Source organism: Eubalaena glacialis, chromosome 14 (genome assembly GCF_028564815.1).
Source record: "Eubalaena glacialis isolate mEubGla1 chromosome 14, mEubGla1.1.hap2.+ XY, whole genome shotgun sequence".
In the NCBI taxonomy this organism is placed as follows: domain Eukaryota; kingdom Metazoa; phylum Chordata; class Mammalia; order Artiodactyla; family Balaenidae; genus Eubalaena; species Eubalaena glacialis.
The window spans coordinates 93,928,098-93,954,533 of NC_083729.1; the positions used below are offsets into that span (position 1 = coordinate 93,928,098).

Sequence of the window (26,436 nt, forward strand, 5' to 3'; positions counted from 1 at the left end):
TATCTTGCCAGGCCTCAGCGTGCAGGGATCGTGAATACAACGCATCCTGAAATTACTTGTGGTTGCGTGACCGCAGGTCTGTCTGTTCTGTTTGGTGTCGCACACTGTACCACACTGTAGGGAATTATTAATTGTCAAATTGTAACCTCATACGCAACTCACCAAATTATTAGTTTAGCTCTGGTATCAGCTAAACTTGTCAGTTCATTGTCTTCCTTTTCCTGCAGGGTGACTGGCTGTGATTGTCTTGATTTGTAATCAGTGAATTCTCGAGGAGGCCTGTTGCCATTTACCCTCTGTGGTGGCACAAGGCTGCAGTGGCGTCACTTAGGTTTAATTCCTTCTCAGCTCTTAATCCCTGGGCTCTGTTGGAGTAGTGCCCAGTGCAGCTGTGTCCTCGGCCAGAGTGCTGTACGGCTGGCGATGCGTTTTGTAGTTTGTGTTCATTTCAGACGTAGATAAAGAACTAGAACGAAGCTTGAATGAGGAGTTGGGAGTAGTTGACGCCCAAGCAAGTCTGAGCGTAAATCTGTAAACCCTTCTGTATCGGGTGGTGGTCACGTGGGTTACTGGAGAGGCAAACAGATAGATGTACACAAGGAAATAGGAAATATGCTACCAGCTGTCATTCTCACTGATCGAAAGTGAAGTTACTGACTGGTTACTATACAGAGGATGGTTGCAAAGGTATTTTGGAGCCAAGTCAAGAGGCCAAGTGGTATTCTGCTACATTAGGAAGCCCAGCCTACTTAAAATAAGGTGGTCAAGTATTTCACTCTTTCCGGCTGTGAGGGAAAAGTCCGCTCTAGTAGTGAATAGGGTGCAGGTTTCAGGATGATAAAGCATTCTCTTTTCTCCTTGAATACTTTTCCACTTTAGGCCTATTTCATACAAGCTGTTTTGTTTGTCTGGCATGTTAATCCTTTAGTTACCCATTTGCCCACATTTACACATAACGTGTCTCTCACTGTCCCTAAGTGCGTGTAATTCAATTAATGTGCTCATTCTCTTACAGGAGTAATAAGAAGCTCTTTGAACTCTTTACAGTTCATCTGATGCTTCAAGAAATACAAAGGACGACACATCCAGAGCATGCATTTCTCTGTATTAACCTGAATTCAACTCTGTTCAATTTGGGTTTAACAAAATGCAACTCCCTGGCCGCCATTGCAAACCCTTAGGCTGGCTCATTATTATTTATAGGTATTACCTATGTGTTGCTACTTGTAAGATTGTAAAAATCACCAAAGTAACTACCAAGTAAAGTTATGAGTAGCATCATTTATCATGAAAAATGGAAAATTTTTTTAACCTTTAAAATGAAACCTGTAGAAGCTGTGGAATGTGGATTTTTTCCATTCAGCTAAGGTGGTACTAATGTACACGATGGAATTTTCAGGGTTAATGACCCTGGGGTTACGTTTTGTAAAAATGTTTTAGGAAAATTCTTTGGAATAAATTGGCATTCATGTGGGAACAAGGTTAGAGCATGTCATCGTTCTGTTTTCTTAATATGTTAAAAGTCCCCCTTCTAGAAGCGTATGTACACACACTTTAGCTGCCATAGTTCCCGCACCTGGAGAGTTCTCTTGCCATCAGAGGTGAGTGACGTAGCCAGAGGTCTGGGTAGAGCTCGGGGCGTAGGACAGAAAACTGATACACAGAAGAAATCATCCTGAAGACTCACAGAGATTATTCTCTATCAGCATTTAATCTCATTTTCAGAATCTGGAAGAAAGTCTCAGGAAATTTGGGCCTCTTCAAAAGAAGGTAAGAAACTGTGCTGTTTGTGAAGCAGAAACAGAAATCCATAAAGAAAGAGCTGGCTAATGTGATGGTGAGGCTTACAGGCACTTAAAAATGCAGAAGCGACAGTGAACGTGAGAAACAAACCCACCATCAGTGCTTCAGGAGGTGGAGCCAGTGCTGGGGAGCAGGGGAGGTGCCGGGAGAGGGCGGCGGGTGCACAGCGTCGGGGCTGGCGCTTCCTTCCGAAGGGGCCACAGGGCGCAGGCCGAGCAGGAGCCGAGCTGAGAGCCGGAGTCGAGTGGGGACTGAAGGCCTGTGAGCACATGCCAGGGATGATGGGCCGCTACCTGCAGGAGAAGAAAAGCAAGCCAGCTCCTGCGATGCCAGAGGTCGATCGGGAGGACTTATACCTAGTGAGCATGCCTGTCGTCGGTGTTTTCAGATTTGCAGGTGTTCAGAAGTTATCCGCTTACGTACTATTCCTGAGGAAAGAAACTGCACAGATTATTCTAACCAACTTAAAATTGAGTTTATTAACTCAACCTCGTACCAAAAGACTGTAGTGGGCTCTGAAACCACTGAAACATAAATAGGTTTAAAGATTTGTTGTAATTTGTGCATAAAATGGAATGAAATGTTAAATTCCTCAAAAGGGTAAATAATGGGGAAAGCAGTAGTTAAGAGTATTTGGATGAGACTCTATTAATCGATGTCAAAAACAGAATTAACGGGGGCCCTGGGATCTAGGTGGAGAGGGGGAGCTAGTTAGGAGCAGTTTTCTACATTTTCACCGTTCCATTTCAGTACTGACTTTGACAGAAAAGTGAAGGATAAGGAATGCTTTTGGAAAATGTCAGAGTAACCACTATTAAAAGCAGAAGAGATTGCTTTTAACTGAAAACTAAAATACGTATACAGACATGGCAAACCATAGAAAGCCAGGAACATGGGAAGAATAAAAATATATATTTAGGATAAGTAAGGGAGGTTTTTAAAATTATGAATAAATTCTGTATTGCCCTATGTTGATAAATTTGAAAATCTGGATGGAATGGACTGTTTTCTAGAAAAAGACAAACTATCAGAATTGCCTCAAGAAATCTGCAAATGGAAAATCATTAAAGTCTTATAAAAGCGTGAAAATTAATTTTTAAAATGACATTAATTCCAGATGTTTTGCAGGTGAATTGTTTTAACGTTTCAAAGAGGAAATATTTAAAGCTATTTAAACTGGCCCAGAATGTAGGAAAAAACATTCATTTTATACAGATAGCATGAACCCAGTACCAAAAATTGTCAAAGAAAGTAAGAAAGAATAAAAGGTTCAAAAGTTTCAAAGAAATATGAACAAATCAACACCAACCGTATGTTACAGGAACATTAATCCACGACCAACTAGGGTAGCATGCATTCTAGAAATACCAGGTTGGCTTTCTGGTAATAAAAAAATATATAGTTTCCTGTATTTGCTGAGCAAAGGTAGAAAGCCATACACTCAATAAATGCCTAAAAATATTATAATTCAACTTAGATTCCTGATAAAACTCACTACAGTATGTTTAAAGGACCATGAAATCAGCAAAGTTACTGTGAAACACTGGACACATGCCTGTTAAAGTCCTGTGACACATGGTGGATGTTTAAGGAAGCGTAACTTTGGGGAAGGAGGTGCAGGTGAGGTGCCCACCTGGGGAGCTTACGGAACCTCAGCAGGATGTCCGGTTACAAGATAAACGTACAATTGCAGAGCTTTAAAATACTCCAGCAATCACTAATTAGAAATTACTGTTTCACTTCAGTGTTAGTAGTGAATAGTTTACATAATAAACTTTTATAAAACAGGAATCAAACGTTAACAAGGAAGGTTCAGAACCTAATGAGCAACTGTCCAAGCTTGGCTGCCAGACATCGGGGAGGTTTTGATGGGGACGGACTCCGTGTTCTGGGTGGGAGGCCACGTCTCTCCGAGTTGCTCTACATTTCAACTAAAACTAATCCCAATCAGAATTCCAAAAGAATTCTTTTTAGAACTTGGGAAAATCATCGTAACTCATCTGGAAAAATTAACAGGCAGGATTAGAGAAAGAAGTTTTTGGTACTTGTCAACACTGAGCTGAGTTCTTACCTTTGTTGTTTAATCCTCGTCAGAGCCTTGCACTGGGTCTTGTCATTGTCGCCCTCACACAGGTTGGAAGAGACAGGGGCTGGGGAGACCTGCCGCGAGGGGGAAGGGGAAGGCGAGCGCTCGCGGTGCTGGGTTTCACCCGGCTCTGGGTGGGGCTCACGACCTCTCCTCCAGCCCCCGTGCCTGCTGGAGTGAGAAGCAGTCAAGTAGAGAGCCTGATTCCAGCAGGTGGTGGACTCCATCCCCCAGGTTGTGGTGCAGCTAAGAATGTCGGGGACACTGCCCCCCCGCCCCGAGCTGGTGGCAAAGTAGAGGATCCCTGGGAACCAGAACTGAGGGCGACGCAGAAGAATCAGGTGGGTAATGGAGGCTTGGGGCCCAGGGGCCCTGAGCCAGGAAGGCAGAGACGAGGGGCCATCAGTGGGGTGGGTTGAACCGTGAACCCTGCAGAGTTGGGACCCCTGAAGGCAACACGTGTGATGAAATTGGGGAAACCCTGGTCTGTGGAGGGTGAGTGGGGGGTGCCTGCCTGAGCAGTGGAGATGCTGAAGTACGGTATGAGTCCTGTCGCCTAGGTTTAAAGAAACGAGGTGATTACAGATACAATGAAGAAACAAGGGACTAACAACATTGACTGCGAAGTTTTGAAAAATAACTTCTAGAAGTGAAAATATAACCAATGAAATTAGACACTCAACGGATAAGATTAAAAGGAAAATTGGTCATAGCGATTATGCAGAATGCCCATAGGGAAACAAGAAAAACCTAAAAGACTCTCTTACATAAACGATAAAGCATAAAAAGAGCTAACATACGTATAAACGAGCTCCAGAAAGAAGAACTGCAGCAGAGAGATCTGAAAAAGTAATGGCTAAGGATAAATTACTGAGAAGGATGGAAAATATGAATCTCCAGTTCAAGAAGCCAAATGAATTAGAAGCGAGAGAGGTACAAAGAAATCGCTACCTAGAAACATCGTATAGGAAGAAATGAAAGAACACCGAAGACCAGCAGATGCTTACACGTGGCCCAAGAGAGAAGACGGGTTGATTCAAAGGGCCTGCCGTCAGCCTGGGGTTTCTCATCAACACCCTTCCCAAGACGGGCAAGAGGAGGACATTTCAGAGAAACCAAATATTCACTACCAATAAATTCCACTTAAACCTCTAAAGGGTGTACTTTAGGAAAAAGCAGAATGGTTTCAGAAGGTTGAAGAGGCAAGATGAAATAGCGAAGAAAGTGGTAAATATGCGAGTAAAACTAAACTCTGTGAACAGCCATATTTAATATGGCTAAAAAGAACTAAAACCTGTGAGGGTGCAGGTCTAAGGGGTCTCCAGGTACAGGGAGCACAGTCTGGGATGCAGAAAGAAAACAGAACTCCTATTCCCATTTTTAATGCTTTGCTGCTGTTTGAAGGTGTTTTTGTACATGTGTGCAGTTTAAAAGTTTACATATATGTAAGCACACAGCTGCACATAGTGGACGTATGTTCCAGCCGCTGGTCTCATTCTCCATGACTCCACAGCTGACCCTTTTAGTCCTATTTTCCAGCAATTAGCAGTCATTTGTCTCACACAGTGACTGTCAATCTTGGATGCACATTACAGTCGCCTGGGTGGGCTTTAAAGTGTCCTGCCCCACCCCTGACGTCTGAGTTCACCATCCTGGGGTGTCCTGGAGGGTGTGGAAGCGCCTGAGGTCCTTCTAAGTGTGACATCGTCCCCACCAGGGCTCTGGGCGAGGGGCTCGTCCAGGTGTGAAGCTGGTGTGTGTGGAAGCCCCGCCCAGGTTCTTGGCTGTAGATTCGGCAGGTGGGCTGGGAAGTGCCGGCCCAGGTGGTGTGACCCTGAGCAGCGGCATTTCTGAGTCGCAGGTTATGCATCTGGAAGCTGGGCTGGACACGGAGGGAGGGGTGTGTCAGGCACCGTGCCTGTGTGTGGCCCTCTCACAAAAGGTTTTGTTGGAATGAGGAGACTGGAGGCAGGATGATCCTGCACGGGACTGTTGTGGAGATTACGGGCAGGAGAGCCCTGGGCGGTAGAAAACAAGGCCACGCAGGTGGCTGTCCCTGTCACCTGTGATTGCTGTGCTCAGGTGCCCCGCGACTGCAGGACACCAGGGTGCCGGCCAGGACAGGGCTGGCCGCCTTCCCGTGGCGGCACCGAGGTGCGGGTTATGTCTCGTGCCAGCGGAGGTTTTCAGGGTTGGGAGTTCTCCAGGAGCTGTGTTTCTCTCTCTGGTCTTTACCTGTTCTAACTGCCGACCCGCCGTGGACCTTCCGCTGTGTCGTCGCCAAGTCCCCGAGCCCCTTTCCTCCTCATGTGGTCCCCCGGCCGTCTGGTGTCCACGGGCCCCTTCACTGTTCTCCTCCTTGGGCCTCCTCTTCCCGTCCTGCCTGCCTCCCCGACACTCCCCCGCCGCCCGGGCTTCTGCTCCAGCCCCTCAGCTCCCGCTGACAGGGAGGTGGCCCTTGCCGAGGAGGGAGGAGGGTGCGTGCCCCTGGAGGGGACAGGGCCGGCTGGGACCCCCGCGCGGCCTCTGACGGGGCTGCTCATCTCACAGGCGCCAGCCAGGAGCAGAGGGGCCAGACCCGACTCCACCCCCGAGAGGGCTCCCTGGAGCAGTCCAGAGCCTCCTTTGTATTGGTTTGTTTACTGAACTTGTAAAATAAGCGACATGTACAGAGTTAGACGCAAATACTGATGACTAAGACTTCACTGGCCAAGGGCCACTGCTTCGGCCTGGGTGTGCTCTAAGTGTTTTTATTCCAGTAGAAGTGGTGGCCATCTCCGTACAGACTGGCAGTGGAGCCCCAGCCTTGCTCAGTGATCATTCTTGGGGTCTCATTGATCTGAATCCCACCACGTAGGCTAAAGCTCACCAGAGTAACCTGTTCTTGGATTTGTTTCCAGATAAGCAAATGACGGGGGATCGTGTCACTCTGAGAGGATGAACGCCCTAGAAATGGCAGGTTGAGCCAACGAAACAGGCCCGGTGCCGCTGGACCTCTGGCCCAGCGAGAACCGAGAACCAAGTGAACCAAGGCCGCCCCTGCTCCTCCCCTGACGTTTGCAGCCTCGCCGAGGGGAGGCCTCATCACCGTCATCACAGAGCAGGGAAAGGGGCACCAAGGGTCCACGGAGGAATGAGAAGGATACTTAGGTTGTGCTGTGGAGAACGCAGCCTGCAGGATACACCAAGTAGGTTCTGCAGAACAGCAGCAAACAGACGCAGCACGTGACGGTACTAAACATTCAGGACCTAACTGATCCTGTCACAGTGTGTTCTACGTTCACTGGTGGGAACTCGCTGGTTGCTTTAAGCATACGACTGACTTCCTCCCCAAAAGCATTTGCTCAGTCATGTGACTTGTAATTTTATAAACATAAACCCGAGACTGGTTTTAATTTAGGAACCACCACGATCAGACCTGTCCCTGGGGGCTGAGCAGTGAACTCAAAATTAACCCCCTGGTGTGGTCTCTGCCCGGTTCCTGGCGACAGCAGGTGTAGTGAGAGAATCTGCCAAGAAGGCCTGTCTACTAACTTGCTCTCCCAGCGTCTGCCAAACACTGTAGTTACTGGGAGAACACTTGTTCTGAGAGTTTGTATCCGCATTTCACTCGGTGATTCACGCTGTGCTCACATCCATGGAAGGCCTGGCATCTCCTCCAGCTCCATTTCATTTTTGCTCACGAACTTTATTTTCCCTGATGCAGAATCACAGACTAACCTCTTATTTGCAGAACAGAAACTGAGGCTTGGGAGGGGAAGAAAATGGCCCACATTGGCACGAGCAGACCAGGTCCCCGGACCCCGAGCCCAGGCGCTCCGTGGCTGCAGGCCCACGTTCCGTGATGGGCTTGGAAGGCGCCACGAGGAAACCTGGGGTTACGCGGCTGGCCTCTCAGGAAGTCATGATTTCCTTTTCCAAGCAGAGCCGACCACTTGTTTCTGTGTGAAGCCAGTGGCCTGTGTCCCTGAGCACTGCGGCCCGCAGAGGGTGCCATCCGAGTGCAGATGAGAGCGGGAAGCGGTGCAGGGACCCCTGGCCCCCAGGCTGGACTCGCGCAGCGGCGAGGTCGGCTGTGGTGGCCCTTGACCAGACGCCCTGCGGACCAGCGTGTGGGGCAGGTGGCAGGGGCTTCCGTGTGACTGGAAGGGCCGCAGGGAGACGGTGACCCCAGGGCCACGTGGGTGATTCAGACCCACGCTGAGCCTGGAGCAGGAGGGCATGGCGCGGGGCCTGCCTCTTGCAGCTTTCCCAGCCTTGGAGCTGTGTTCCTCGTGGGGACACCCTCCCACCTGCTTCATCTCCCAGAGGAAGCGCTCCCCCCTCGGGTTGTATGCCGTCTTCCAGGCGAACGTCTGTCTCTCCCGGGCTGTGAACTCCCCGCAGCCAGGGACCAGAGGCTTCACGTCTGTCCTCCCGGCACTGCTGGTGCACATGGGTGGCGCTGACCGTGTCCGCGGAGGAGGGAGTGGCGGGCAGGCCGCACGGATGCGCAGACTCGCTGGGGCTGGCGAGGCCGGCGGGCCGGCGGGCCGGCGTGTCCACGTGGATTTCTGTCTTTGGTTAGACCGGGAGACGGGCCTGTTTCCTCCCGTTCCTCAGACCAGCGAGGCGTCCCTGGTGCGCAGGAGACAGCCCAGCCACGGGGTCCGCGGGCCCCGCTCAGGACGCGGGGGGCGGCGGGGCAGCGGGGGGCGGGATGCCCGCCCACTCCAGGATGTCTGCGCACAGGGACTCCACGGCGTCCAGCCGCTCGATCTGCACCAGCTTGGTGAGCAGCTCCGGGATGCTGTAGCCGGCCGTGCTGATGCGGTCGAAGAGCTGCAGGCCGTCCGTCATGCCCCCGATCTCGTCCCGCTTGAGCCCGAAGCTCTCGGCCAGGTGGCGCCACGTCTTCACCACGGCCTTCTCCGAGTTGTACGTGGCGCTGAGCATCCGGCTGGTCTTCTCCAGGCAGTCGAACGGCAGCTCCGTGGGGCTGAGGCCTGTGCGACAAAGGGCCACGGTCAGAGATCGGCAGAAGCGCGACACCTTCGAAAAGGCTTTCTAGACTCTCTTTTTAAAACTGTAAAATAAAACACAAATGCAGAAAACCACACAGAATATATGCTGAAGGCGAACAACTCCCGGGACACTGCCAGCCACACGCGAAGCCCTTCCATTCCCCTGATCCAAGCAGCCCTGTCGGACGCCCTCTAGGACGCGGTGAGCCATCACCAACGCCTTTGATACGGGCCACCCTTAGGTGCCCCTGCTGGTATCAGGTCCCTTTATGGGGACCACGGTCACCTTCACGAAAGGTGCTCCAAGGACAGCCTGGCGTGGGTGTCATCTGAGCGAAGTCACTGCCAAGTCAGGGGCCTAGCGTTCCTCAGACCCCGCTGTACGTTAGACTCGGCCAGGGGCACTTAGAAAAGAACGTGTTTCCATTTCTGGAAGATGCAGTAGACATGCTCTTCCCTCTTCCTCCTGGTAGCACAGCTGAAGACCCAGGACACACCCACAAGCACAGACAAAACGCCCATCAGAAGTCTGCTCTCTCAGCAAGAAGAAAACACTCGGACGGTAATTGCCTTCTTACAGCCAGACACCCAGAACAGCCCTGCTCCCACTCCCTCCGAGGCCAGCAAAGCTGAGCGGGAGCCTGGGCGTCCACCCCCAGGAGGCCGTAGCACCAGGTGTGTCGGGAGGGCCAGGTGGGAACATGGGCTTCCTCCTCATCAGCTGGTAACAAGCCTCCCCACCCCCATGGTGTTGGTGGAGGCCACTCAGAGGAGCAGATGCCCACCCACACCCCCATGGGTGTCAGCGAAGGCCAAGTGGGAACCCGCGCATCCACGGCCACCTGGCGGTGACAAGGGGTGCCCCTCCCCCGCCCAGGTGTGTCAGAGGAAGCCAGCTGCACAGAAGCTTCAAGTAAGACCCTGAGTCTCAGAACATCACGTAAAATTGTTCAGGTTTCCATAGAAACTCAACTCATCATGACCTAGAACCAGGAAGATCTCAATGAGTGAAAAAAGACAATCAGTAAATGCCGACACTGAGATAACAAGAGATGTTGGGATATCTGACAAAGATGTTAGAGAAGCCGCGATAAAAGTGCTTCAACAAGTAATTACAAACATATTGACACTTGAAACAGATAAGAAAAAATAGAAAGGTTAACAAAAGAAAGTATAAAGAACCAAATGGAAATGTTAGAACTGAAAGATTATTATTACAATAATAATAATCAAGATTAAATAATCAAGATTAAAAACTTAGTAGATATAGCAGAATAAAGAGGAAAGAATTAGCGAACTGAATAGCAGAACAGAAATTACCTACCTGAACAAGAGAGAGAAACTTAAAGTCACAAGAGCCAAACCCAGCCAGACGGCTGGAGAGGGTCCCCGGAAAGTAAGTGCCCCCCTGGCCCTCCGCTTACCTTCCACGACGCCACACACGTTGGCATACACGTCCAGTATTTTCTTCCTTCGACTCTGAATCTACGGAAAAAGGTGAGTATTAAGTTTCAGAAAGCGGGAAAACGGCAGCAAAGGACCTAATCCTCCACCTCAGTGTTCCCGGGCAGCCGCCTTCCCCGATTTCCCATCAGAAACGCTGAACCGCGCGTCCTGGCAGGAACGGCTGTCAGATTCGCAGAAGGAAGCCTCTCCCCTGGGTCACCCGGCTCCGGCGCCCTCATTGCTCACAGGGACTTCTTGGGCTCCACTGGACATTCAGACTCAAAGACGACCAGAGGCCACGTCTGGCCTCGGTCTGTGTGGCAGGACGGACCTGGGGGCCTCAGCCTGCGGGCGGGTTCCTGCAGGCGCGGAGCCGTGTGGCTCTCTCCTCTCCAGAGCGGGCGGCTCGGGATGCACACGTGGCCCTCGGAGCCACCATCTCTTGGGATGACCCCACAGGCCCCCTCCAGGGGTCGCTGAGCTGGGCAGCCAGGGCGCATCCTTGTCGGGAGTGACCCCGAGGCTGCACCTCGGCCCCCGCGGCGCCCGGCCGTTCTCTGGGCGGCAGCCGCGCGTGCGCGTGTGGGCGCATGTGTGCGCGTGCGTCTTGTCTGGGTGGGTATATTCCAGTATGTTTACAAAGGATGTTGCTGTCCTGTGCTTTCCAAGCCATTTAAACTTTCTCCTCTTGCTTTGTTATTTCTCCTTTTCTTCTGTAAAGCTGCATAATAAGGGAACTAACTTTTCTGTCCTTAATGCCTCCTTCTGAACCTGTCTCCTGGCGGGGCTCGTGGGAGGAACCCCGGACTCAGCAGCGCCCGTTCAGCGGAGGGCGGTGTGTCTGGGGGCCGGGCGGGGGCCTCACCCCGGCCGCCTTGGTGGCGGTGGCCGCCTTCTCCCTGGCCAGGTGCACCAGCGACAGCAGGCACAGCTCCGGGGGGCCCTGCCCGTCGTCGCTGTCCAGGCTCCGGTTCAGCAGCTGCTCCTTCTCCGACGAGGCGTCGTTCTCACTACGGAGACAGGGTTAGGGTTAAGGGCGCCCGGGCTGGCTGGCCTCACCCGCTGCCGCAGCAGTGGGGACTGTGGGCGCCGACAGCTGTCCCCGCTTTACCGAGCGGCTCTGGGCACGGGACTCGAGACGGAGAGACACAGCTCTGGGGCCTCCCCACCTCCCGGCCGTCCACACCCGAGTCTCCACCGAGCAGACAGGGTCCCGGGCCGGCGCCGCACCCCGCAGACGCCTGGAGTTACTGGAAACAAAGCTGAACACAGCCTGCGCCCGGGGACCCCCTCCGACGGGGGCGGGGCGGGGCCCTTCGGGACCCCCCACGGGGGGCGGAGGGGCTCACGTCACCCCCCTGCCCCCACCCAGCCCGCGGCCCTAGTCACGCTCTCAAAATCACTCCACGCGGACGAAGAACAACATTCTTCCGTATGGGCACCCTGCTCGCCTCCTGTGGTTTGGCTGAAGATGGATTTAAAAACACAGAGCCCTGTGTCCTGGCAAGTGGGTCACAGAAGCGAAGCCCCGCCGCAGCGCCACCTGGAGGTGCAGGACACAGAGCCCGACGCGGACAGCAGGCGGGGGCGGCGCGTGCGGCCTGGCGCCCCTTCCCGCTCGCACCCCCGAGGGCCCGCCTTAGCCCGCGCTGGGGGCTGCCCGCCGCACCCGACTCACCTCTTGGCCGACTTCGCCGGAGCTGCCGTCAGCTTCTCAAATTCGTCCTGCTCGGAGAACATCACCACGCTGTCTGTGGGGACGGGAGAGGGTCGGGGAGGCGTCAGCGTCCGGCCTCCCCGGAGGGGCCGCGCGCGCCCGGCCCTCAGCCCACGCCCTCCCGGACGCCCGGCCCAGGGGCTGCCCCCCACCTGGGGCCTCTTTCTTCTCCTCCTCCTCGCTCACGGGGGCTTCCGGGCTCTTCACGGGGGCGCTGGGGCAGCAGGCTGCGGGGGACAGAGGGCGTGGGCGGCCGGCTCGCGTCGGGGGGTGGGGGGAGCGATGGGGGGCGGGCGCAGGGGCGCGGGGGCGGCACCTGGGGCGGGAGGCCTGGCCTTCAGGATGTAGAACATGATGATGAGGACGAGGGCGACGGCCATGGTGAAGATGGTAGACATAGCGATGACCAGGGCCGTGGCCAGGTGTCCTTGGCCCGAGAGCTCTGCTGCGGTCGGGAGAGAAGGCCGTGACTCCGGGCTCGGGCGCCCCTGCCGCTGACCCTCCAGGGGACCCTCGGGATCCAAAACGCTGGCTTCGTCTGAGAACCGAGTCCTAAAAGTCCACTCCGGCCGTCACGTCGGGACCGCCCGTCCGGCCCCCTTGCCGGCCAGCGGCGGCAGATGCCCAGGTTGCTCCCGGGTGTTTGCTCTCGGTTCTACTTCTTTGGGGACCCGGCAGGTGGGTGTGGAGAGAAGGGGGCCCACGCGCTAAACTGTCCTGAAAACAGTTCAACCCAAGATATTTCCCAGCAAGAGCCAGGGTGGAAGCGTCGCCTCCGAGGGCCGAGCCTTGATCCCCGGTGTGGCTCCAGCCTCTCCTGCAGCCTCGGGCTCCGTGTGCCCAGGGCCCAGGCAGAGGTGTGCCCGGGCTGGCACACACCTCCTCTGCACGTCTTCCCAAAAAGGGGAGACCCGTCCTAATTCTCTGAGGGAACCAAGCAGGGCCCGCTCTCCCGAAGCAGGATCCGGGTACCCAGGCCCCCGGACCCCGGAGGGAGGCCGGCCCCTCTTTGTTAAAAGGCACTACAGCCGGTAGCCAGGCGCTGCCCCTCCGGGTGGGGTGCGTCTGGGTGGTCCTCGTGTTTTCCTTTCCTCTGTGCTGGTGCCACCTCCGTCCTGGAGGAAGTGAGGTCCAGAACTTCAGCTAAGTTCCTGCCTTGGTGCTCTGTGTGAACGCAGGGGTCAGGCTGGTGGGCCGCGCGCCCTGGGATTCTGAGACCTGGGCCCTGAACGTGCTTCCCAACCGGCAGCACGGGAACAGTGCCCAGTCTTGCTCCAAGAGACACCAAGGCCAGGGCCCTGCAGCCCACCCCCCCCAGCCTTGAGGGCTTGGGGGTGAAGCACAGTTACTGGAAACAAGTATTAAAGTGTCAGGTGGGCAGGTTCATTTGAAAGCCAGCAAGGCTCCCCGAGTCAGGCCCAAAGCCCAGGGGGCTGGCCTCCCCTCCGGCTCCCTGCCGCGCACGCCCGGATCACCAGCGTGGTCCAAGGGGCCCCAGCACCCGTGGAGGGATCGGCTCCCCTCCTTGCAGAGAAAGTTGCTAACTTCCAGCAGCCGGGGCCCGAGCGCGGCTGTCACGCGAGGGGAGTGATCCCAGGTGGGGAAGGTCCTGTCCTGATGACCCTCCTGCCCCCCCCTCACTCTCGGCCACCCCTTGGGGCCGGCACCCTCGCCGCCTTACCTTTGTGGGCGAGCTGGGACGGGGACAGGGTGCTACTGCCGGGCGTGCGCAGGAAGCTGGCAGAGACTCCCGAGACGGCTCCCACACCTGTGGGGACGGCAGTGACCATGGGTCCCTCGAAAGGACCCGGACGCCCCAGCCTTGGAGACGGAGCACAGGCCGCGGGCTGAGCGCCCCCGGCCCCAGGGATCCAGAATTCTCGTGGGGAAGGGGCTGGGCCGGGGGGCCCCTTCACCTCTTAGAGCTCATGACGACCCTACAGAGTGCCCTGACCTCGCCGGCGTTGTTGCTCCTTACATGGGCTACACGGGTTCACAGCTGCTCAATCCGAGGGATTCAGACTCGGTCTCCACGAGCACCCGTGGGGAGGAGGGGAGCAGGTGTGTGCGCGCGTGTGTTTGGGGGGAAACACCTGAGGGATTCCTTCCATTGCATCGAACAGGGACGTACTTGTAATACTTTTTCTAGCTATAAAACGAATACATGCTCGTGATTAAACATCTGGAAAATATCAGAACCCAAGAAAGAAGGGAAAGGATCACCCATAGCCTCACGGTCTAAAGTTGACATTTTGATGTATTTTCCTCTAGAATTTTCCTCTGATACGTTTTGAAAATAGTTGTGACCAAACGGTTTAAGAACAGAGATGAGGTTTCCTTCCCTCAAAACGGTGATTCACAAACTTGGTTCCTTCGTAAACGGTGTCGCAGAGTCTGATTCTGGGGTCGGTTCAGTCAGCAGGGGTTTGTCCTGTTAAATCGCCCGGATGGTAGACCTTCCTTAGGTCAGACTTGAGCTTTGTGATTCGTAAAGAGGATCATGTTTTAGTACGTTTCCTCCTGGGCTTCCCTGGTGGCGCAGTGGTTGAAAGTCTGCCTGCCAATGCAGGGGACATGGGTTCGGGCCCTGGTCTGGGAAGATCCCACATGACGCGGAGCAACTAAGCCCGTGAGCCACAACTACTGAGCCTGCGCGTTTGGAGCCTGTGCTCCGCAACAAGAGAGGCCGCGATGGTGAGAGGCCCGCGCACCGCGATGAAGAGCGGCCCCCGCTTGCCGCAACTAGAGAAAGCCCTCGCACAGAAACGAAGACCCAACACAGCCAAAAAAAATAATTAATAAATTAAAAAAAAAAAAAAGTTTCCTCCTGTCTGGCTTCTGTCTCTCCGGGGTCATTCGCGCCTCGGGTTTTCCTGAGTGAGGACAGGTGCGCGGGGCCCCCATGTCCACAGCCGGCTGTCCCGCCCCTGCAGGACCTGGTGAGCTCTGGAGGCGGGCGGGTGGAGAGGGTGGAGGCTGGAAGGGACAGGCAGTGGGGGACTGGCCCCGAGTGACCGCACTTCTGTTTGTTAGAAACTGAACTGTGCCTGGAGACCCCCGCGGTGGGGGAAGGAGGAGGACCCGCAGCCTGGCCGGGCCGCTGTCCCCCTGGGCGGCCTCCCTCGTCCGTAAAACACCGCCAGCTGCTCAGATGTCCCAGTACCAGAGGCACCTCCGCTGGAGATTTTGGTTTCTGCAGCCCAGGGCCTTCACCCCTTTGAGCTCCCAGCCTTTGCCCTTTACCCTCTGCACACGGCGGGGCAGCCCCTTCCCCACGCCAGGCTCGCGCCTGCAGTCCCCACCACTGCCGACTACTGGCCCTCAGGTGAGTCCTAGCTCTCCCGCTGAGAGGGCGGGGCCGAGGGGCGCGGGCGGCCGCGGTGGGTCTTCGCATCCTCTCCCGGGTGGGCTCCTGAGTGCGTCCAGGGCCTAGAGGGACGTCCCTCGGCCTTTCCCCCACCCACCAATGTCCGACACATCTCGTGACTGAAGCGAGATTTAAACGGCATTGATTTTGCCATCTCTCCTGGGGCGGGGGGCAGCTTGAAGCACCACCCGATTTCCTTTCAAAAGCAAATAGGGTGCTGGGAACCAGGCCATCTAAGGGGCTTGAGGCAGCTGAAGCCGCGTCTCAGGAAGACAAATCCCCGTGGGCTCTGCGTGTGGGTGTTTGTCGTCTCTGTCTGTTCCTGTCCCTCTCCGCTGGGCTTGCCCGTGCGGCTGGTGACAGGCTTGGGGACACAGACGCGCCCAGGCCTGTGGTCTAGAGACAGACAGCCAGAGCTGCCAGCGGCTGGACTTAGGAAATGCCTCTGCCCCCCGACGGGAGGGGCTGGCACACAGTGACCACATCCCCTGCCCCGCAGGTGCCCTGCCCCCGCCGGGTGGCAGCTGGGCCTCCAGCTGGTGTCGCCTGCACAGCCCTGGGCTCCTGGCTGATCTCCAGTGGATCAGACTGTTCTGGGCACATCGAGGGGTGGGCATCTCTGTGGGCGGGCGCCCTCGGGACAGCGCCACCGGGACCCTGCACAGCCGAGTCTCCGAGTTCCCGTCCCAGGCTCCACTCTGGTCCCACGAGGACCGACTCGGCACCAGCACCAGTATTTGGTGTCGAGAGGCTTCTGTCCATCCAGCGCGTGCCTCCCGGGTTGGCTCCTGAGATAAGAATGTTCCTCGGGGTTGGGTGGTCGGCGCTCCGTCCCTCCATCCACAAGGGAGCGAAGAGGAGGCGTCTGTAACCGGGGTGAGGCGAGGCAGGAGACCCCAGAGGAGAGCAGGTGGGTCTGCATCTGGGTCCGGGTCTGCTCGGCCCTCCGCTGAGTGGGGGTCGTCCTCTGGGGACTCTGAGCCCCAAGCGCGTGGCTTAATGCGGCCGCACCTCCACGCCGGGGTTGGGGGCGCGGGCGACCGGAGTTTCTGGAGCCCTTGGTCTGTTAATCCACAAGCTGTGGATACGCCGGTTTTTATCAGCGTCCGGCTGGGATCCTCCATGTAGGGCACAGTTTGGATTTTTAGGGACGATTTATGGATTCGTACGGCTTCACGGGGTGGCCCCGGTGCAGAGGCTGGGGCAGCGGCGGAGCATCAGGGCCTGGCTGCTCTCGGGGGACGCAGCTTGGAGGCCACGGGAGCTACGGCAGGAGCAGGCAACGGGTGTGCACCCTCCCGGCTGAGAAGCTCTGCCTTAAGAAACAGCTGGAATCCCGCCGCTGGGGCCAAGGCTTCACCTTCGAGCGGCACCCCTGCTGGGCAGAGAGCTGGCCCTGGACCAGGTGCCTCGGGCACCTTTGTCCCCACAATGCTGGACGGGGGTCGGGGTGTCCCCCTGACGGACGAGGAAACTGGGCACAAAGTCAATGACCTTCCCAGGAGTGGAAACTCATCGCGAGGCCCCGCCCTGCACTGCTCCTCCGTGCAGAGAGGCCTCCTTCTTCAAGGGCGGGCACTGCGCGCAGGGAGGGGGCACACCCAGGGCTCGGCCTGCAGGACGGCTTCCCGCGGCCTGGCCTGGCTGGGCTGCTCCAGCACTGAGACGTGGGGTCTGTGTCACATGCCGCCCTGGGGTCCGTGCCATGCTCTCTTTGATGTGGTCTGTAGGATCCACTGTCCAGCAACCTGGGGTGTCAAGGGGCTGGCTTCACGGGGGTCCAGCCCAGGCGATCACATCCAACCAAAGGCTGGAAGCAAAGGGGCTCTGGGCCCCTGACCGGTGGGACCCAGGCATCCAGCCGGCGACTCCGGGGACCTGACCAACTCCTGGCTTTCCCGGGATGGGGCTGCTGGCAGCCCTGTGAGTTGGTCACAATCAGCCTTTCTGGCCCTGTCTGTTGACCCCTGAGCAGGAGCCCCAGATAAAAGGTCAGTGCAGAGGAAGGTGCCGACCCCAGAGGTGGAGCCCACCCTGGAGACCCCCTAGCCAGCAGGCTCCACTCCCCACGTAAGCCCACAAAGCCTCTCTTGGCTGCATCTCCCCATTTCCCACAGGGACAAACAGAGGTCAGGTGACTTTCAAGGTCGCACAGCAGGACTCCGGGTCCCCTGACTCTCAGCTTCCCTTCCTTGCTGGCCTCCTTCAGGGCTGGATCCTGCGAACCCACTGGGGGCCCGGCTGGGGGCTGCTCTTGAGATAAGCAGTTAATTACGGGCTGGGGGCCGGGGGTTACGCGCTCATTGTCGAAGTCTGCTGGATTCGGGGACTCTGCTGTCTTTCCCCATGTGATGGGCCACGTGTTGGAGGAGAGGAGGGGCTGCTTCCCGGGCTGAGAGCTCTCCGGCTTCGGGGTGGCTAGTGGGGTCCCCCCGGACGAGGACACAGGCCCCGTGAGCTTTCAGATGAAGGCCCATGGGGAAGAGCTGCATGAATCCCAGGTTCCACAGCAAAGAGCTTTTTCTCAGTAGGTGGGGGAGTGTCTGCCGTCTTCCCAGATAGGACTTCATCCCAAAGCCCCCTGGGATTGAACTGTTTAGATTCCCCAGCAGAAGCCACAGAAGTGGCAGCCCAGGCCTCTGGACCTCCTCTAATTTGTGAATTAATTAGCATCTGGCCGGGTGGGAAAGCTCAGCTTTAAAGACATGCAAACTGTCCTTGCCAGGTTCATCTACTTAAGGACTTTGGAAGGGAGGGAACGCCCTCCCACTGCCCAAGGCATCTCCTCCAGCCGATCCCAAGGGCAGGAGCGGTGCCACTCTCTCCTCTTGCCCTCCTCCCCTTCCTCCTGGTGCTTTCAGGAGGCAGGCCCTTGTTCTAGTCTCCCTGACAAGATATTGTGAGAAAGCGAGGTGGGCAGGGCCTTATGGAGAAGCAGGAGGGCAGGGCCCCAGTGCAGACCCTCAAGCTCTCTGGAATGGGAGCGGGGCCGCAGCCCAGGACCAGACTCCCACCTCCCTCCCAGCCGTCCCGTCGTCCATCCGTCCACCTGTCCCACCTCGTTCGTGTCTCCCTACCACAGACCTGAGAGGCCACACACCGCCTTCTCTGAAGCAGAGATTCCTGGCCCTTCCTCATAAATGGACGCCCAAGAACGTCAAACCAAAATTAGAGCAGGAAAGAAGCAGCCCGAGGTGAGATTCTAAACTTGAGAGACTCACGGTTACCGCACGTGCTTTGTGATCACTCCTCATATACCCTGGGCCTCGTCTGGCTTATAAAACACATGTGAGAACTCACAATTGCTGAGCCCTTTGCAGCACTCAACACAACACCTTGGCATTGTGGGTATTTGCAAAGATGGCGAGAGATGGATGGTCCACGTTACGGATGAGGAAACTGAGGCTCACGAGGCCCCGCGACGGCTGCTGACCAGCAGCTGACTCGTGGTTCTGCCGCTGCAACCCTGCCCCGCCCCACGGACCTGCCGCCCGCCGGCCAGCGCGCACATCACCTCTGTGCCCTCACGGTCATGAGCCAGGGTGGGCGGCTCCCGCGTAACGCCAGGTATCGGAGCTGAGCCAGGACCGCTGCCAGAGCGTACACACTCACATTGCTTGGTGTTGGGGGGCGCCAGCAGGCAGGAGTAGCAGACCATGCCGTAGATGTTCCGAGGCCTGTTCTCCAACATGTAGTAGCTGCGGGGGGGGGGGGGGGAGGGGCGGAGAGAAGACAAAGCAGACAGGTGAGCAGGCGTGAGCACGGCGCGTGCTGACCACTCGGCATGCCCGCCCCCAAAGCCGGACACGGGGGAGGGCGGGCAGGCCCCTCGGAGGAGGAGTGCCCCTGCAGCACGGGCACAGCCTGCAGCCTGGCGGCATTACGGGCAGGGGTGTCCAGGAGCCCCTGGGACTCTGGGACCTCCTGGACCACACGGACGCTTGCTGACCGAGACCGAGCGGGGCTGGCCGGAGGGCGTGGCAGCAGCAGAGACCGTGGCCACGTCTAGAGCGGTCAGGGCAGACGGCCTGAAACGCAGCCAGGTCGCGACCTAGAGTCCCCCGCTTTCTCCTCAGATAAGGACGCCTGGTGAGCCCACGCTGCGGCTGCACCCACTTAAGGAAAACGTCAAGGCCTTCAGGTACGGCTGTCCGCAGGCCTTCACGCCCAGCGATGCCCCACTGATGTCGGCGTGCCAGCCAGGACCCTGCAGCCCGCGGGGCCCTCCACGAGGGCCGAGTTCCCTGCAGGCCGCACCCCGGGCCCGCCCAGGCCCCCTCACCTCACCCCCCCACCGCAGGCTTCAGCCCCTCTCTGGGCCCGTTTCCCGTAAACACACGCGGAGCCATTTGCCACATGGTGAGAAGTCACTGAACAAGTGAGCTGCTGCCAATGTCTTCCCTAGTTCAGTTCAAGCGATGAAAACTCCTCCCCACCACTGGACCTGCCTGCGGTTGTTTTTCAATCTCTTTTTTATTAGCCGTGCCCACCCCGGCCCGTGACGGCAGCGGTGAGGCCAGAGGGGTCTGGACTCCAGCCTCCGAGAGCTGGACGGTTACCAGCACCGTGATGATCGTAACCGCCTGCCCTTCCTTAGGGCCCTTCATCCCCAGGTCCCCGTGCATCCTGTAAACGTGAATTAACCGATCGCAACACACCCGCCAGAGAAGCCGCATCAGGCAGGCTCACAGTTAAGCTCTCAGATGCACGTCTGCCGTCTCCAGGGCCACCTGCCGGCGCATCTGCTCCGGGCCGGCCGGGCCAGGGCCCCGGGGTGACCCCTCCCCTCCAGCCCAGTCGTCCTGGTCCCCGGTGCCCTGTGCTGGGTGCTGCGGGGGAGGCGCGGGCAGGGATGGGTGGGGCCGGAGCTCCGGCACAGAAGCTGATGGGGCCCCAGGGTGTCTCATGGGCCTTCCTCCCCTCCGGGCCCGGCCACTGGCCCTGGGCGTGGGCTCTGCCTAGGTGAGACCCTCCCCCACCCTGGCCCTCCTCCGTCTTCCTGGCACACAGGCCCCTCCCGGGGAGGCTCTCTGAGCTCTGCCCCTGCCTGACGAGGCTCCTGGGCCAAGCGGTGCGATGAGCTGAAGGCCCGGCGAGAAGCAGGTTCTCAGGGTTTCTGGCATGTTCCTCCAGGAGCTGTCAGGGGCCTCCTCCTAACTGGGCCTGCATTCAACCCCTCGCTGGTCTCTAGCACCTGCTGCGCACAGAAATGTTCAGAAATGTTAGGTTTTTCTCCTTGGGGTCATTCGGCCTGTCCTGGGCGGGACGGGGGTGAGGCTGCGGCTCAGCTGCTTCATTCCCCTCCACCCGAAGCTGGCTGCTCCCTTCGGGCCCTGTGGCCCTTTGCCTTTATGCAAAGGTCAGATTGCCTACACTTTGGTCTACACTGTGACTTTCCCCTAGTTCTTTTTTCTTTTTGCTCCTGTTCTTCAAGGGTTGATTAAGGTGAGGGGCCCAAGACAAGACTCGGTTCATACGGGGCCTCTGGAATCTTCCTCCGAGTCGACGGGGTGTAGCTTCTCCCCAAGGACTTCCTCCCCTCGGGGCTCCTAGGCTAGCAGACGCTCCCTTGCCCTCCCCCCGTGCTGGCCGGCAGAAGCCACCATGAACTTCACCCCGTCCTCCCTCTGTCCTAGGAGGCCCGGCAGGGAGTGGCCGCAGCCAGCGGGAGTTTGTCGTGGGGAGGCAGTGAAATCCAGCCTCTCTGCGTGCTTTGTTCCCCAGCCTCCTGCACAGCCTTTCTCACAGGAAAGCCCGTGGACGGCTCCTTGTGCAGCCGGGGCCCGGCCGCCCGCCGACACACAGCGCCTGCCAAACCACAGGCAGGGACACGGCCACGCAGATCCCAGGATGCACTCGCAGGGCTGAGCTGGGTCGGAGCGGCCCGGGCGAGCCTCACCCACCCGCTTCCTGCCCTACGACGTGGAATCATGGGAGGAGCCCATCCAGACCACGAATGTGCAGGTGACTCCCAGGTCGGACCTGAGCTCCACACCTGCCTCCATCCATGTGTTAGGTGTCCTGGTCTGGACACTACGACCGCCTCGAATTCCACACACCCCTCCTCCATCTCCCCTCCACCTCCTGCACCCACGTCCCAGCAAGAGGCGTCACCACCCTCACGGCTGGCTGGGCAGGCATCCCACACGACCCGGTCTGCAGCTCCGTCACCAGAATCTTCCAGCCGCTCTAAAGGCTTCCTCTGCCTCTGCTCCCCCCGCTCCCACAACTTCCCTGCCCTGGTCCCGGCTCTGTCTCTTCCCCAAGCGGCCCGGTTCCTTGTTCTGGACGCAGCCTGACAGCGCCCTACGCGGCCGCGAAGTCTGCACGGGACCTGCAGCGGCACCAAGTGGAGACTTGCCTCATCAGCACCGTCTTCCCTCCATCCCTGCCCCCTGCCCATCCCCACAGCCTTGCGTGCACCTTCCGCTTGGCCACAGGGACCACAGCCCCACGGCCCCTTGTACTTTGTCTTGAGCATCTGCCTCAGACAGCCCTGTCCTCTTCCTGGCCCCCGTCCCCAGCCACCAAGGAGGGTCCTTCCTGGACCCCTAGACGACTGGGCATGCCTGCCCCACTGGGCTGCAGTCACCGATTTTCCACTGCAAAGAGAGGAAAGAAGTTCTCCTCTTTGCCTCACTACTACCCACCTGGTGGGCTCTCAAGTCAGAGGTTTACGAAAGTAAGTGCGGGAGCTGCTACGCTAGGTTGTGACTGTCAGATCCGATTCTCACACCCGGAAGCTCTCAAAGTAAGTTGAGGTTTTGCAAAGAGCATTATTTTCTTCCCAAGGTGAGCAAGGCCAGGTGTGCAAGCTTTTCCTCGACACAGCTGTAGTTAATCCTCGAAACTGCATTTCTCTCGTGAATTATGTATCTGCACCAATAAAAACCAGTCAAGGCAAAGACCTAGGAAGTGTATGTTACGAGAGACTGATTCCAGCCACCTAAGGTCAAGGTCCTACTGAAGTTCTCTTGTTCAGGCAGTGTCTGCACAAAGTCCTCAGCAATGCTTGTGTCACTGGTGGGAAAACCTCAATTCTGCTTCTTCCAATATGTTCGTTTTGGTGGGCACACGGCGACACAATAACCTCCACAACTAAATTAAAGGCTGGCAGTTATAGAACTTTTATTCTTATCAAACTTTCTAAAAGAACAGCCTAATATCCTCCCTGGGTGTAGCTACCTGTTTTTTTGCATACTGAGAAATAATGTTCCCCTGCTTTCTTTACCCGTTTGACAAGTATGTTTGGATCGTACTCTGTGTCAGGGATGGGGATGTGGGCTTATCAGGCAGATTCATGGCCATGCAGGTCTGCAGCTCAGGAGGCGGGTCTGAACCGAAGGCCGAAAGCTGCAGAGACTCGGGGTGGGAATGGTCACCAGCAGGGGGATGGCGGAGGAAATGGATGCTTCCCAGCATAAATTTGAACTAAGGTTAATTTCTGCAAGCTTAAAATATCTCCCTCATCTTAAAGAGTCTTTCACTTTCAATCTTTCTCTAACTTGGAGGGTCTTTGTGCACTTCCCTTTTTTTATAGACTAACGTCCACTGCTCTTGTTTGCATGTAGTCTTCTTATTTTCTATCTCCTCTTAATTCAATACAGTGATTCCAGGTGGGAGGGGCGGGCAGATAACAAGCGACAAGCCGGCTGCGAAATATGGTGCATTGTTCACACTACTGCTGCTATGACCACCGCCATCATCACCTCCATCATCACCATGACCACTGCCATCAACACCATGTCCATCAACATCACCTGCATCCCCACCACAACCACCTGCATCACCACCATGACCACTGCCATCACCTCCATCATCACTTCTATCACCTTCGTCATTACCATGACCACCGCCATCATCACTGTGTCCGTCAACTCCACCTCCATCACCACCACCTCCGTCATCACCTGCATCACCACCATGACCTCCATCACTTCTATCACCTCCTTCATCACCTGCATCACCACCACCTGCATCATCACCTGCATCACTACCACCTGCATCATCACCTCCGTCACCACCAGCTCCACCGCCTCCATCACCTCTACCATTGTCACCACCACCAGTGGCCTTCACCACTGCTCTCAGTCTCTATCTGCAGCCCTTGTGAGCACAGGTTGGGTGGCCACCAGAGGGAGGTAGTCACTGGGTGTCAGGGCTGTACTTTCCTTCTCCCAAGGGGAACTTGCTACTGTCTTGTCTGTAAGAAGGAAGACTCTTTCTGTCTTTTAGGCTAATTGTACTTTCACTTTGGTTTTTTGGGAAGACTTTTGACACATAACAGAATTGTGGTGGAATTACAGGCACCATATGTCTCAAATATTTCTATTAGTAGCTTTTTACGCTAAGTTTTTCCCAGAATACTAAAAATACCAAAAATAATACATTGGTATGGAATCTTGGTTTTCTTTCCTCCAGAGCATTCCACATGTGTTGTCTCATTGAAAGTATTCAACAGATCTCCTTGATTTGAGTACTCAGAGGTGCTATGATGACTGTGTCCACTTAGGGACACACACGCGGAGCCTGGGTGGGCAGCCCATCCCGGGGAAGGTGGAGGGAGGGACCCCGACCCTGGACATGTGCGCCCCACTGATCCGCAGGCCTGGCTGCCTGCCGTGGGGCCCGGGGCGGCAGAGGAGGTGGGGTGGGGCGGCCCTGAGCTCACCCGGGCAGGCAGGGCCCACACTCGGCGTCGTGCTCCGTGTCCCCCGGCGTCAGCACCGTGGCCCGGAAGAAGCCCTCGCAGTCCTTGTGGCGCCGGCAGATCTGGTAGCCGCCCTTGGAGAACTTCTCCGCGGGGCAGGGGACGCAGCCGTAGTCCTCGTCTCTAGTGCCGTAGCCGCAGGACTGGCCGGGGACGGGGACACAGATGAGTCAGCGGCCGTGCCCGCCACGACCCGATGGCGATCCCTCTGAGCCCTCCTGCCCCGCGGCGCCCGGCCCCACGCTGCCGCTCCCGCCGGTCCCGGATAAACTCAACCGGCCAAGCCGGTGGAGCTGCAGGCCTGGGCGCCCGACTCTCGGGGCTGCGCGAGGACCCCAAATACCGCAGCCGCGTTGGGGCTCCCGGAGCTGAGATCATCGGCGCGGAGCTCGTCCGGAGGAGGAGAGGCCGCGTCCAGGCCGCCAGCCACGCGGGGCAGGACGCCGCGGCCTCCGGCCACCACCCCGCCCCCAGGCCTGCGCTCCTTACACTCCCCGGCGGGCGCGGCGCGGGGTCTTACCAGGTAGGGCTCCTCCCCCGGGCCGCACGGGGGACACTCGTGGCACAGACCCGCGGTCTGGTTGTAGAACTCGTTCTCGCCGCAGGTGGCGTCCTCCGCTCCGGCCCAGCATGCCAGGGACGCCTGCCTCGAGTAAGGGGCTCCTTTGGCCTCCACGCGCCCTGGGAGACGCCCCCCGACTCGGGTTCTACGTCCGGAAGTTGTGGCGGAAGGACCTGGCGGGGCCCTGCGGCCCCCGGCGCTGATTGGGCGCCTTCGGTAATGACCAGGCAGCCCCCGCCCTGCTGTCGGAGGCTCCATCCCAAACGCTCCACCCCAGGAGCTCCCACCACTCCCCTCCCCACGGCCCCCTACTCCTGGGGAGCCCGGGGGCTTGGCTTCCCCAGCTCCGTGGCTGCAGGAGCGCAGAGCACGCAGCCGGCGAGGGGAGCTCCGAGCAGCGGCCACCTCGGGCCCGGGGCCAGTCCGGGCTTTGCTGGCGCCTTGGAGAGCGCAGTGAAGGGGGTGTGTGATCGCCCGTGTCGCTGCCACACAAACAGGCCGAGAAGGACACGGCTGGTGAAGGCCACGGCCGGGTGGGAGCTCCCACTGGAACCTACCCAGGTGCCCTGGCCACTTACCACCAGGATGGGCAGCCAGGCCATCCGTGTGCCGCCTCCCCTGTGGGCCATTCTCTCCCGAGGGGTCACCTGAAAGATACACTTCATCCATGCGGGGGCTGCAGGCGAGGGCTGCTCCGGGACCCCGGCCCGCCCAGCCCCACCTTCACTGTCCCCGGGTCTGAGGGCTTCCCGGCAGGCGCAGCAGAAATGAATATGCCCTAAAAGAAAAGGCAGGTTTTAAGCTGAGCCCCAGGCCCCTTGGACGGCCTCCACCCATGGCCCCCGTAGCATCGTGCCCTCCCGGGGAAAGGGCTCCAGAGAGGAAGGGCCAGAGCCCACTGAGGGCCGATGCAAAAGCCCAGGGTGACGGCCACTGTCCTCCTGCTCGGAGGGTCTGAAGAAGCAGGTCCTGATCTTCCAGCCGCAGGGGAGCCCTGAGAGAGAGGTCAGAACCCAGACCCCCCATCGCCCCCGCTTCCTGCCGCCCCTGCCCGATGTGAGCTTCCTCCCTGGCACCCGTTGGAGCCATTCAGAGCACACTTGGGTCCAACCCTGTAGTTTTACTGTTGAGCCAGCTGAGGCCCAGAGAGGTCAGGGGCTGGCCCAAGGCCACACAGCTGCCACACGGACAGGGCGACCGCAGCCCGCTTCACCAACCAAACCAATGCCCTGCCGTTACTGTCACTTCTCCTTTTTCAGGATCAGAGGCCTGTGTTTCCGAAGCACAGCGATTTTACCTGGGAGCCTGGTGCACGGAGCGATGGTGGGCTCACCCGGGCTCCTCGTTCCCCAGCAGCCACATTCGGGCCACTGCTGTCTCACCTGGACACGGGGTTTGAATTCGTGACAAAAGAACACACCCCGTTCTGACGCTGGCCTATGGGAGGAGCTTCCAGAATCAACCACCGACTCAGACTCCGGTCAGCTTGTCTAGGGAAGCCCCCAAGGTCACCCCCACCCCTAGTCCCCTTGGCGACCACCGTTGGTCACGGAAACCCACGCAGAGACGGAGCAGGTGGCTCGAGCCATAGCCCTGACGCAGGGACCCACTCCTGCTCCGAGGACCTCGTGTCTACAGATCAGGTTCCTCACGGCCCCGGGAGAAAAGCTGCCACGAGATCACTGTTGGAGAAAGTTGGGGGTCGGGGAAGGGCGGGGGCAGCCGGCGATGCGAGACGGGCC

General features: G+C 57.7%; 2 protein-coding genes across 8 annotated transcripts in view; one reads left to right on the plus strand and one right to left on the minus strand.

Annotated features, from left to right (window-relative positions):
- Positions 1-1,468, plus strand: part of CCDC138 (coiled-coil domain containing 138) — a 58,193-nt gene extending 56,725 nt beyond the window's left edge. For all 7 annotated transcript variants that reach the window (XM_061210594.1, XM_061210599.1, XM_061210597.1 and 4 more), the window contains one exon: positions 1,016-1,468. In XM_061210594.1, the coding sequence (XP_061066577.1) occupies positions 1,016-1,181 (166 nt within the window). In that variant the 3' untranslated portion in view covers positions 1,182-1,468. The remainder of the gene's footprint in view (positions 1-1,015) is intronic.
- Positions 1,469-8,473: 7,005 nt separating this feature from the next.
- The window catches only part of EDAR (ectodysplasin A receptor), a 35,683-nt gene continuing 17,720 nt past the window's right edge, over positions 8,474-26,436 (minus strand). The window contains exons 2-12 of the mRNA XM_061211050.1: positions 25,273-25,341; positions 24,653-24,775; positions 24,094-24,275; positions 19,035-19,120; positions 13,737-13,823; positions 12,372-12,497; positions 12,208-12,282; positions 12,017-12,089; positions 11,204-11,348; positions 10,317-10,377; positions 8,474-8,874 (exon numbers count right to left, since the gene is read on the minus strand). Of these exons, the coding sequence (XP_061067033.1) occupies positions 8,552-8,874; positions 10,317-10,377; positions 11,204-11,348; positions 12,017-12,089; positions 12,208-12,282; positions 12,372-12,497; positions 13,737-13,823; positions 19,035-19,120; positions 24,094-24,275; positions 24,653-24,775; positions 25,273-25,323 (1,332 nt within the window). The 5' untranslated portion in view covers positions 25,324-25,341 and the 3' untranslated portion in view covers positions 8,474-8,551. The remainder of the gene's footprint in view (positions 8,875-10,316; positions 10,378-11,203; positions 11,349-12,016; positions 12,090-12,207; positions 12,283-12,371; positions 12,498-13,736; positions 13,824-19,034; positions 19,121-24,093; positions 24,276-24,652; positions 24,776-25,272; positions 25,342-26,436) is intronic.